Below are 13,103 nucleotides of genomic sequence, written 5' to 3'. Positions count from 1 at the left end.
GTCAGAACGGGGCCAAATCTGAGATACGACTGATCATTGCAGCCCCAAATATGCGCCGTAGGTAGATCTATAATCTCTCCATGTATGTCAGGCTGTAAAATTACAAACTCTTCTCGCTCGAACAACGCGGTCGGATGCATCGGTATATCACCGGAGAAGAAAATTGCACATTTCAAATTGAATTTCACGTTCTCTTGATGTTTACGGAGGATTTGTTGATGAAAGATTAACGTGGCGGCTACGGAGACACCACTCGAGAAAGCAATGATGCCATCATATAGACCGAATTCGGAAATGTAGTCTTGAAGATCAAGGAGGTCTTTAGTACAGCTTGCTTTGGGAGATTCGTTTGCGTATTGGAAGGTTTGTGTGCGGGGTGCAACGAGGCCAGATAAACCTGTGGAGATTGAGCTGGGGGGGACGAAACAGGAGATGCGAGAGAGAAGAGGTGAGAGATCTTCACTGACCTGGAGCAATGGGACAGGAAACGGAGCCTTCGATGAAGTCATGTGTGGTGGGGAGAAAGAGCGTACCGGTTGCGACTGTATCTACTAATAACCAGCAATTGTAAGAAACGATGATCGGGTCATTCAAGTTGATGTTGCCGATGCAAATAGTGTTCAGTCGATGGTTGGTTGGATGGTGGATAAATCCGGAAGGATTGATTATGTTGTTCATAGTGCTGGCGTGAGTCGAGATCTCTCTGTATTTTCTTATCTCTATTGATCTTGTTTCCTGTCCAGAATTATCCTGTAACAACATTCTTTTTACTCGAATGCAGCTTTCTAACCGTATTCTAGCTAGGAGCTCCCTCTCTTAAGCCGACCTCTGACGTTGATATCGCCAATTTCGACCAAATTCTTTCAGTCAATACCCGTGGAACAATGCTTATCACACGAGCAATAACTAAAGCCATGTCAACACAAGAACCTCTCACGACTAAGAGTCACCATGGCGACGAACGCAGTCTGGGTCGAGGATCTATTGTGCATATCGCAAGTGCGTTTTCGTATATTGCGGCGCTGGGAATGATGGCACATGTTGCATCCAAGCACGCGATGATGCGAATTGTTAAAGTTGCCGGTATGTTTACTTTTTTTATATATCTACCATATTTGGCCATCTGAATAGAGCCCCGTTCTCGAGATTTCGCAACTAACATAAACCAAGCGCTCGATAACGCGAAATACCAAATCCGCATGAATGCACTCTGCCCAAAGTGGGTACAAACTTCAACGTAGTATAGGTCGATGGAAGGGACTCGAAGCAGTTATTCAAAAAGCTTCACCGGCAGGAAGAGCGGCTAGGGCAGAAGAATTGGCGAATGTTGCAGTTTCTATGTGCAGTCCTTCTGCTAGTTACGTCAATGAATCAGAATTTATTGTTGATGCTGGTATGACAGTTACGGGTCATATTTGAGAGATCGAACGGAACATGAGAGTCTGGGAATTGCAATTGCTTAACGTTGGGAGATTAGGTAAGGGAGATAATTCAAATTGCTGCTATGTTAATTGCTTGATTATGGCTATGAATCAACACACGATATCTTAATTTCATGATACCTGGACTGAATTTTGACGTCAAAATCTAGGATATGTCCATCACTCTATTCAAGTACAACTTCCTCTGTTATTCACTCAACTACTTTCCACTCTTTTTCACCTCTATACTTTCCATTTCTATCTTTCTTACCCTGAAGTCACTGCTAAACTTTATCTTCATATTCGTAAAGTTACTTCTTTGGAGATTATCGCACGATTTTTCTCTCAGCCAAAATATCAAGATCTCCAAATTCAAGACTCTGGACTGCGTGTTCTACACTGGTTCTTAAAGTCTAGACGTTCGGTATAGTTACCGAAATTATCATTCAGACTGCGAAAGAGAAGAAAAAATCGGAATTTTACACCGCCGATCGCGGTTTTCTTTTCGTCGAAAATTGTAAGGAGTGTGAGCGCGAGTTGTTGCCATTGTTTTTTTTTACACTTTTTGTGTTTGTATTTGACTAGTCATACTATTGTGGAAGTTTTTTCAGGGAAATTCAAACAGAAAAGAGGGATTTACCACAGAGCCTATGGTCTTCGTTTTGAAGCGACGAGGAGACTCTATATCCAGCATTGTGCTTGAGTCTCACGGTATATTGGGGATTGAACATTGGGTGTCGGGTGCTTATTTATAGTCTGTCGAGTCTTTACGAATTCTAAAGATATCTCGATAGTCAAGTCGAGAATAATATCATTATCTTTCTCAAAATAGGGACTGTTGTTCTTTACGTGTATTTGATATTCACCCCAAAGTGAACGAGTCTCGTGATCAAATACAGAAGATGTTCTATCAAATCCTCGACACAACACACTTTGAGGCCAAGTTCTCGCCCCTCCGAGTTAGCTGGTTGTTTTTTCCGTTGGGAACTGTTGCATGGCTACGATTCCTAGTCTTCATTTTCATAACTAAAATGAAGGGAATGTCTTGAGGAGATTTTTTTCTTTTTAAATAGTAAATAACGAATGATATAGTGTGGTGTGTGTTGTCATCTACACTGTCTTATCTTATCACTTACGATCTCATCGCATAATTTTTCTGTTTTTATTGTCGCTTACCCTCTTACAAGCTCATCAAGAATAATTCAGGTGCTAACATTAATGCATATTTCTTTGATCACAACCATGATATATTCGCAACCTGTATTTTCCTTGAAGATACCCTGTGCGCCAAAATCAACCACTTTCATCAAATCTCGCTTTCCCATAAGCAAAGTCGTGTAGCTTCAATACCATACTCTCTGTCAAAAGAAAACTGATCAGGGCTCTTCGTGAGAATATAACCTCCCATGGTGTAAAAGTAAAACACAGTAAGATCCATTGTTGTCGCAGTGAAGAAAATGAGGGGTAAGTGGATCCTCCTCGTCTGTTTAGCGAGGATAGCCACATGCGTTGTTGCCAAGAACTTTGCGGGGCTTCGGAAATGGTGTAATCACTAACTATGAACGGCTAGTGCGGGTTCTTTTGAATCCGTTTTATTAGTACATCCAGGAAATCAGCCACTCTCTCTTGGACGAGTGAATCAGCAGACATGTCTTTCCCGCATGACCACATGAGGTTGGAGCCTTCCAGTCTCGACAATCGGGTTATAAATAACGGTATTGAGTGTAGATGTATCGTATTTGATGAAAGGATAAGCTGAAGTATAAATTATTTTTGAATTCATATGCTGGTCAGAAAATTTCGCCACTGTTACCTCTGACCAGCCAGGCGCTTCCCAAAGGAGATGAGCTAGTTGAGTGTGAAGATTGAGCATAGAAAGCTAAGGACGGTTATACACATGACTTTTCCAACAATCTTACAATGCGGCTCCCCCAGCTTCTTAGCTATCATTGGGAAGCTCGTCTCATCTCATAACACGGGTTTCCATCTATTGCCATTTTTTTGTCTAACGGTGCTGTCGTTTCACTGCTTTCATATCCATTCATTCGTCATCAGGAACTGGATTATACACTCAAGCCTCATGTGGGAAATACGAAGATTTCTTCATGTGATCTTGAAACTTTTTTTCTTTAGATTGCATAAGCCCTGTAGACTTAGTTCTGGGAGCGACATGGAATATAGATACTTGAGGAGGTCTAATGGCCTATTTTCCGTAGGCATGAGCGGCGCCTGGATTGATTTTTAGAGATCTTATGACGAGAAACCCCATTTCTACTAGTACACGAAATTCACTCTCTAACACACCTTTTTGTGCCAATAGCCTTGGGGGCCTGCAGAATAACCTCGACCTCAAACTTTTCTTTGTAGATATAAGTGTATCAAAAGGAAAAGCTAAATAGACTTTGCCTCAACCTCCAAATTATTTGTGACCTAGATCAAAGATGAGACTCTAGTTGCGATTAAGAGAAGAATATGGTGACAATCATACAAATGATTAAGAAGCAGGAGAAAAGTCGAGTTAATGTTTATATTTGTTAGCATTACCACCAAAAAGTCTTTCTGGTTGTCGCTGAGCTGTTTTGGTTATCATTAGAGTTGGAGACTTAGCCCTTACGTGTGTAAGAATGAAATGACGGCGGGGAGGCAACAAGAATTATAGTCGACGGCGAGCTTTTGTTGTACCTCTATCTATCTCGAAACTACCAAAAACCTTAGTGCGGTCTCCATCTCTGTCACTTTTTTCCCATGAGTTATAGTTCCGTTTGGGTATGAGGGTCAAGAGGGGCAGTAATATCAAATTCCAAGAGAGATCCACTCGTACACGGACTGGTTCTTCTGGTAGACTGCTGCGAAGCCCTTTGATTGTTTGGAAGATTATTGGCGTTGACCGATGGATCAGAGCAGGAGTTTCCCTCTTGACTGTTGCTTGAGATCACAAACTCGTTTTACTTCGGTCTCTTGAAGAGCTATCAGATGTCTAGTTGGCGATTTCCAATCCCAAAACCTTCAACATCTAAGCCGTTCACTAGTATGTTCTTCAATCACATGTTCAATCATAAGACCTCTTCCCCTGAAGTAACTAGAAGACTAAAAGATTCACTTATAAAAAACAGGAAAATGCTTTCCTTTCCCACATCCAAGAGAAACGGCTATTGGCCTGGTAAGCGACATAGCACATGATTGTGCTTTTTAGCGCATAGAGTGCTATATATACATCTCAGTTGATCAAATCAAATTCTAATTGCAAAAAGAGTATGCTTGAAGGTCGACAGAAAGTATGTGGATTCAAGTCGTGGCATCTGCGCAATTGTGACTACCGTGAAACATGGCTTTGGAAGCAAAATTTCCGTCTATAATTCTTATTGCCGTCGGAGAACTCATAGGTTCCCTTGTTTCGATAATGATTAATGGAATCAAACGATAGCTATCGCTCTGGTCATGGAACGACAAAAATAAGAATGTCTATTAAGATTTTATCCTCGGAACTCGTTAGACTAATTGGTCTTTCTCTGTCATTGAATGAGTGCTTCGATTTCCATCTTTTTCTGCTTCAAAAAGTCACAAATAAATCTTGGAATCAGCTCGCCATGAACGTCCCCTGTTACCATACTCTTATTTGAACACAAAAGACTCTTCTCTGGATAGATGCTGGTGCTTTTATATTAAGGAAGTAATGCAGTTGTGTTTCTAGTGGGTCATGTTACCGTTAAGGTAGTTTCCTATGGTATAAGAAATGGCGTATATAAGAGAGAGGTCTTTTGCCAACTTAATTTTTTCTTGCATTTACAAGCAAGCGACGTAAAGCGAGGCTAGAAACATGGTGATCATTGAGTGACGATTACTTTGTCGTTTCTGAGACTACCAAGACCTCCAGTCCAAACAGTCCAGGCTTGGAGTGCGAGTTCAACTGTAGATATTCAATGCAAAGGAGAATCTGCTGTCCAATTTGGAAAAGATTTCCAGAAGAATGACAGTATGATCGGAACTTTGTGACAGTAAAAATATCAAAAACAATACAAGCAAAGACTTGTAGAGGATCAAACATCTCCCACAATACAATTCGCCATAACGAATACAAATTCGGATGTATTCCACTGACAGACTCTGGTATATGTACTGGAAATCCTGGATATATACAAAATTATTTTCTCATGATGTGTTTTATCTCAGAGATGCACAATTTTCTGAGCCCCTATATGCCGAGAAAGTGATCATTAAAGATACTAGCGCTGCCGAAACGAGAACCCTTGGGATGAAACAGGGTTATTGCTAGGCTCAGTTGGAGTTTAGTTGAGGTATTTCGAGCGGTTGAATAATTGTTAGTGAATTATCATGAGCTTTTATTCATCCGATAATCAGAAGTGTAATGGAATGAGGAGTCTGAGATCAAATGGAGTCCGGAATTCGACATAAATTGCGACTCTCAAATCTACCTCGTAGCTAATGAGAATTTGATAGCTTTTTGGTTCTTGAGGATAACCGCATCAGCAGTATTTGTTATTTTGTCTATATAAATTGTTACAAAAGAACATACAGACTCTGAAATCAAGATCCGAAGCAATAGAGTATCTCCGCCGAACAACAGGCAAATCGAGCGCTAAAAGCTTAGCTTACCTACGTAGTAGTGATCTTCGCTTGGCGTTTAAGCTTTTCATAGAGAATCTAGTAATGCTAGCATGTGCATATCAAGAAACAAATCACGAGAATCGGTCATATAGCCATAAAATCCACATGCACGATCGTGAAAACAAAAAAAGTGTAAAATCTGATGAGAATCAAATGACTTGAAGCTTGACGCCAGCCTCTTCCAAGCCTTATCTATTCTCGGAGAGGAGAACAGCAAAACAACTCCGTAAACCGGGAGTTCACGTTAGAATTTCGAGGTTTTGATATTATTACATCTTGTTTTAGGGCACAAGTGATGTGATCTATTCGTGCCCTCTATTCTCTCTTACACGGTATAAAGTTTGCCGCTGTTTCATTATTTACCCAACTATCCCACATCCCACCTATACCCTCGATTCTTTTGACCTATCACCAATGAGCTGTTGTCACACGTTCATAGTAACTAGCTTAGATTACTGGGCATTCACATCCGCTAATATGTAGTTATCACCATTCTTGGTATATTATCTCCCTTTCGAGACTATCATATGTTTTACCTAAGCCATGATTCTTCAACTGTGATAGCTGCGACCTAAAGAGTTAAATAAACCCCCAGGAGTCTATCCATTGTTTTATCATTCAGATAGTTAGCCCCACATAGATCTGAGATATGGCTGTCCAAGGTACAATGAGCGTGCTTTTAGAGTCTTCTTTAGAAGAGGATTCTGATCGAAGAACGAGCTGCAATGTCAAAAAACACGGCTTAATTGGCTGAAGTTCAGAAGCAAGAAACAGTAGTTATATCGACGGCAATAGACAGATACCTGCTGTTATTAAAGCATCAAATTGGATGATAATCTCGCCTCTTTTTCTAAAATGTTGTCCCATAAAAACAGTAGTACCGCATTTTGTCGTTGAGATGAACCGAATGCAACAGGTAAAAGTCACTATTTGTTTCTCTGCAAGCATTTGAATATGGTTGGCGACATCAAATTGAGGCTTTTTGAGGCTTATATGCTCACAGCATGAATTTTTCATGGCTCAGCTCCACTATCTCACCAGCCTTTCCTAGCTTTCTATCATTGGGTGGGTCTATTCTCCAGAAGTTTTACCCATTCATACTTTATCACAGTCCTGAATATGACCTATCCGTTTAACATTCTGCATAGAGCCTACTGAAAGGATGAATCATACAGGTATATAAGTTCCTGCTTCCTTTTTCATTTGATAATCTCTAAACTAACTAAATACACCTCTTACCGTACTCGAGGGCGAAGTAATTTGATAGCACACGAGAAAGTTACATATTTACAATAACATGCGTGGAGAGTGGTTATTTCTGTACTGAGCGGGAATGAGACATCATGTCTTCAGACGAGGAAAGTTACAAGAGCATCGACAGTAACGGAGAGGACTAACATCCAAAAGCAATTGATAACCATCTGAGACTAAGTTCGACAACACTGCAAACTAGCTCTACCCTTCTCACCCTTTCAAACAATGTATACACACAAAACTCTGGAAATGTTAAAGTGGGAATGCTATGAGGAAATATTATCACCGCATTACTCAGCTAGAATCATGACTTTTTGTACTTAATTTTCAGATCTGAAATCTTGCAATCGAAGAGTATATAAGTTTCTCAAAATTCGCTTACATCTCGTTTGATATACTTGGCAGGTAAGTATCACTACTGTTCATGAACATACATGATTCTAGTAAATCTAAATTCTTGGATAAATGGTATTTTCCTCTTATCCCGAATGATTCCGGAAAAGTCATGGAGTCTAAATTCCACATACCGCCGCTTTCATATCCATCCACCTTTTATTTCCGCTCACTCACTAAAGATCGACACATCCGGAAACATCCCGTATCGTGTTTTCTTTTCACAAAAATACATAGGTACGAAACTCTCAGCTCGTCTCTTTATTCCGCTGAAGATCAAATCTTCCACTATGCTATATTTTCTGCACAAAGAGGGCGTTTTCTTTTTCAATCAAAATGCGACAAGTATCTAACCGAAAAACAAAACTCGGAAAACGTGGAAAATCTTGATTGAGGGGTTTCAACAATAATAAAAATATATACACTTGTAAATTGACAGTAAAAAATGAATGATCACCAAGATGACAACCAAATCCCTCGCCCAGAAAATGACCAAATATACGCGGACCACTCCTCAATCACATCTCTAGAGGTCCTTTTTCATAGATACACCTACCTCCCTCTCCTAGATAATTATTTCGTGGACTCATTGTCCAAATCACACTCAACGTGTGAGGTGGCTTATAAACTACCTGATTGTTGATTTAGGACTCAAGACAGAGGTCGCTAGTAAATCAGCTAATCTATAAGTTCAGTACCCCACTTTTCGGTCACCCCTTTTTTCAGCCATCTTATAAAATATATATATACAATTTTTAAACTTTAATAATTCAATAACTATTCAATTATAGTATAATCTTCTATAATATTAATTTTATATATATTATTGAAGTCTACTCTATTAATTTTATAATCACTAGCTTTGATTTGAGCTTAATATATAGCTTTAATTCTAGAAAACTTTGAATTTGAGTTAATATTAATTTTCCTCTTTTTTTTAGATATAATATATTCTAATTTATATTCTAATTCCTTTATTCGATACTTAAACTTTATAATTTTATAATCCTTAATATTAAATACTTTTTAAATTTTTCAAAAGAGTAATTAATAAATATATAAGTTTGTTTCTTTTTCAGATTCCAATATTAATATATATTTTTATAGATTATTTGCTTTTTGTAGTATTTTTTATTAAATTAAAAATAAATCTATATTCTATTGAAATATAAAATTATTATTTAAAATCGAATTCAGATTTTGAATTTCTTTATTACTATTTTTAAATAATAATCTGAACAAAAAGGCTTAATATAGTTTTGAGACTATAAATCTAAAGCTTTTCATTCTGAAATAATATTATTTAGAATTAAACTTTTTAATCTTGCTTTTTAATAATATATAAGAAAATTCCTTTTATCTATAAATATAAAATTAAATAGTAAACCTAATTTATTAAGTTTATATTAATATTCATATTTTAAAGAAAAGAATATTGATAAATCAAGAGATTATAGTATATATAATATATATAAAGGAAGGAATAAGAAGTATATATTATTCTTGAAGTATTTAAATATAAATTGAGTAATTTTATAACTTTTATATTTATTTAAAACAAGTAATCTAGCCTTTTTTAGGTTAAAAAAGATGATTTGAAAAATAAAGATTTTTTTTAGTTATATTAGATTTATTTTTGTTGGAAATTACATGTGTAGCATGTGTGTGGCACATGCACACCACTATAAAACTCCTTCTTTGGACTTCTCGAATATATAGATTATATATATATATTCAATATATTACTCTTTATACGTAACTTGCTGTCTATTTCTGATAGGTTATAAGTGCTATGTTATAAAAAGCTTTATTTTATCTTTTTTATAATGCATTTGATACGATAATTCATGCTATTCAAGTATGGTGAAATCGACTGATATCGAATCATTCTAATCGAAATATGGATTTCTTGTTGTCTTCAAAGGTGATAACTGGGTGGACTTTTATGAGTGTATTACACTTGTAATGCTAGGAGCTAATATACTAAGAATGTATATAGAGAAAGAAAAGATACTAGTAGATCTTTGCTTAGAAATTATAGATTGGAAGAATAAGAAAGGAATTACCATTAATATTATTAATTTCTATCTAATCTTGATATATTGCTTTCAATTGGTATCTTTATTTATAGTAGACAATCTTCTAGATGTTTAAGTAAAGCTATTGATATTCAATAACACTATGAATTCTCAATATATTCAGAATCTTCAAAGATTATTTATTTATGAATAATTCGATTCAAAAATAAAGATTATTCAAGTTTTTCTTGATTATCTTCTTGAATATTAATATAAAATGTTTAGAATAAAGTAATCTATTATTAATATAAATATTTATACTTAGCTTTTAAGCGTATTATCAGAAACAAAAGTCTAATAAATATAATATAACTTTATTATATTTATGAATATAAATCTTCAAAATGTATTATATACTTTTCAATAAACTAAAAGGATTCCTTAAGAAATAATAAATCAATTAGTAATAGCTAATATTGTATAAAGAAATATAAGAGAAAGAGATAATAAAAAAGCTTAAAGAAGAAATAGAAAAGAATATAAAGAATATTATAGAAATAGAAGAAAATATATATTTAAAAAAAACTATACAAATTTGTTAAATTCTAGTAAAATCATTAAGATTGAATTTTATATTTGCAAATTCTATAAAAAGAAAGGATACTAATAAGATATTTGTTAAGAGTATAATAAAACTAAAGAAGTTTTATATTTAAATAAAAAGATTAATAATAATAGTTTTATATAAATAATTATAATAAATGAATATACTAGTTCTCTTTATTCTTATATTGTAATATATACTAAAATCAAAAATGATATATGGATTCTTAATTTAGGAGTCTCTTATTATTTTACTAGCTTTATTAAAAATCTTATCAATATTATTTATTAGAATGTATCACGAAAAGTCAAGATAGTAAACTATATATATATTATTAGTATTATATATAGAATAGCTATTATAAACAATCTTATATTAAGAAATGTTTAATATATTAAAAACTTTCAAAACAATTAATTTATCTCAGTTAGGATACTTATCAAAACAGATCGAAAAATCATTTTCAAAGAGGATTCAGTATCATACTAGAAAAATGATTAGCTAGAAATAACTATAAGATATATTAATAATAATTATATTATTTAATAACTATTTATTCAATAAATATATATAATTAATATAAACTCAGAAATAGAAAAGATTAATATGAATAATAATAAAGCTAAAATTATATATTAATACTTAGATTATTTCAATTATGATTAGATAAATAAGCTAAAGAAAACTTCAAATAAATTATATTATATTAAAAAAAGAAAAGTATTAATCAAAAACTTATGAATCTTGTTTTGTAAAAAGAACAAATAAGTATTTCAATAAATATATAGCTATTTGTATATTTATAAAACTATAATGCTTATATATGAATTTATTAGGGATTCAAGAATTTTTTAAAAATAAAAATAAATATTTTATTGTAGTTGTTGATAATGTAATAAAAGGAATTTAGCTTAAATTTATAAAAAATAAATCTATAGAAATTATTATATTTATATTAATATACTTTATTAATTAGATTAAAAAAAGTTTAATTATAAGATTATTATTATTAAAGTAGATAATGGGAAAAGTGAATTTGGAATATTTTTTCAAATAGAGATTAAAAAGAGAAACTTAATATTCGAATTCTTATTTTCTAGAAAACACTTTATAAATGGAGTAGCTGAAAAAAAAATTCAAAATATTAATATTATAATAAAATTGCTATTAAATAAATCAGATATTAAGCTTAGTATATAGGAATTTATTATCAAATATACTATATACCTGAAAAATAGATTATTTATTAAAATATTATCTTTTAAAAAAACAAAAATGCTTTCTATAGTGATAATACTATATGAGATTATATATAATAAATAGTTTAACTTTAAGAAACTTAGAATATTTGGTTATAGAATATAAACCAAAAATTTCTAGTAATTAGATTTGATAATTAAGAAATTCGAATTTAAAGTATTCAAAGAAGAATATATTATAATTGAAATAAATAAAAATAATATTTATTATCTTCTTAATCTTTATATTAAAACTATTATTAGAATAGTAAATATTGACTTTAATAAATATAGATATTTATTTAAAGAATTCAAAAAAAAGAGTATTCCAGAATTATTTAGAATAAAGAAAAAAAGGAAATTTTATTCATATAATAAACAAAAGATTATAAAAAAAAGAGTATAATTAATAATACAAAAAGATATATAAAAAAATATATACACCAATAAGCAAAAGAAAGCTCAAATTCAAAATAAATTAGAAAAAGCTTGAATCTATTCTTTACAAATATTACGATAATAATAATTATAGAGAATTGAATACTTAGCATAAAATATATAAATATTTATATTTTCAAAATAAAAAGTATAAATAATTATAGAGATTCTAAAAATAAAATCTATTTCAATAACTACTTTAGTTTAAATTATTCTAAATAAGAATTATAAGAAATAATTAAGAAAGATCTTTAGTGATTAAATTGTTTAATATATAGTTATACTATATATTGCCTTTATATATTCTAAAGACTTTTTAATTAATAATTCTAAATCAATATTAAAAAAATCAATAAAATTTGAAGATATTATATAAAAGGATACTTAAATATAAATGGAAATAATCAGAAATGAATTATAAAGTCTTAAGGATAATAATATCTTCAAAATCATAAATAAAGTTATACCCATAGGCCAAAAGCTATTAAACAATAAATATATTCTGAGAAATAAACTAGATTATTTTGATAAATTAGTTAAAAGAAAAGTAAGACTAATAATCAAGAGTTATTTTCAAATATATAGAATAAATTATCAAAAGATCTTTATTAATATAATAAGATATTCGATATTATATATTTTATTAATAAAAGCTATAATAAAAGATTTAAAGATTAATAATATAAATATTAATATTGTTTTTTTAAATAATAAACTAATAAATACAGAAATTCTTATAGAAATATTAGAATTTTTCAAAAAAATCTTTCCTGAAATTAAATTCAAAAGCAAACTATATCTCAAATTGAAAAAATCATTTTATAGATTAAAATAAGTGTTAAAAGTTTAATAAACTATTATTTAAAGATTTTTCAAAGAGATTGAATTTAAAGAATTTATAATAAATTCAAATCTCTTTATAAAAAAAGGATTATATATTTTATTATATATAAATAATCTATTAATAATAGGAAATTATATTAATATAGATTTAATAAAAAAAATGATTTTAAGTAAATGAAAATATAAAGATTTAAGCGAGATTAATATATTCCTAAATATTTAGATAAAGCGAAATTAATAAAATTGATTATTTAAAATACACTAATTA

At 31.8% G+C, this 13,103-nt stretch overlaps 1 protein-coding gene across 1 annotated transcript; it reads left to right on the top strand.

Moving 5' to 3' along the window:
- Positions 1 to 475: 475 nt before the first annotated feature.
- Positions 476 to 1,419, top strand: Bfra_003282 (putative short-chain dehydrogenase reductase family protein; the record flags this gene model as incomplete). Its single annotated transcript, XM_037333692.1, has 4 exons — positions 476 to 509; positions 563 to 687; positions 801 to 1,083; positions 1,247 to 1,419. The coding sequence occupies 4 exons, from the start codon at positions 476 to 478 to the stop codon at positions 1,417 to 1,419; spliced, it is 615 nt and encodes a 204-aa protein (XP_037193779.1).
- Positions 1,420 to 13,103: the final 11,684 nt, after the last annotated feature.

Source organism: Botrytis fragariae (assembly GCF_013461495.1).
Source record: "Botrytis fragariae strain BVB16 chromosome Unknown tig00000045, whole genome shotgun sequence".
In the NCBI taxonomy this organism is placed as follows: domain Eukaryota; kingdom Fungi; phylum Ascomycota; class Leotiomycetes; order Helotiales; family Sclerotiniaceae; genus Botrytis; species Botrytis fragariae.
The sequence above is the reverse complement of the archived record's forward strand: the minus strand, read 5'-3'. Positions and strand labels throughout refer to the sequence as shown.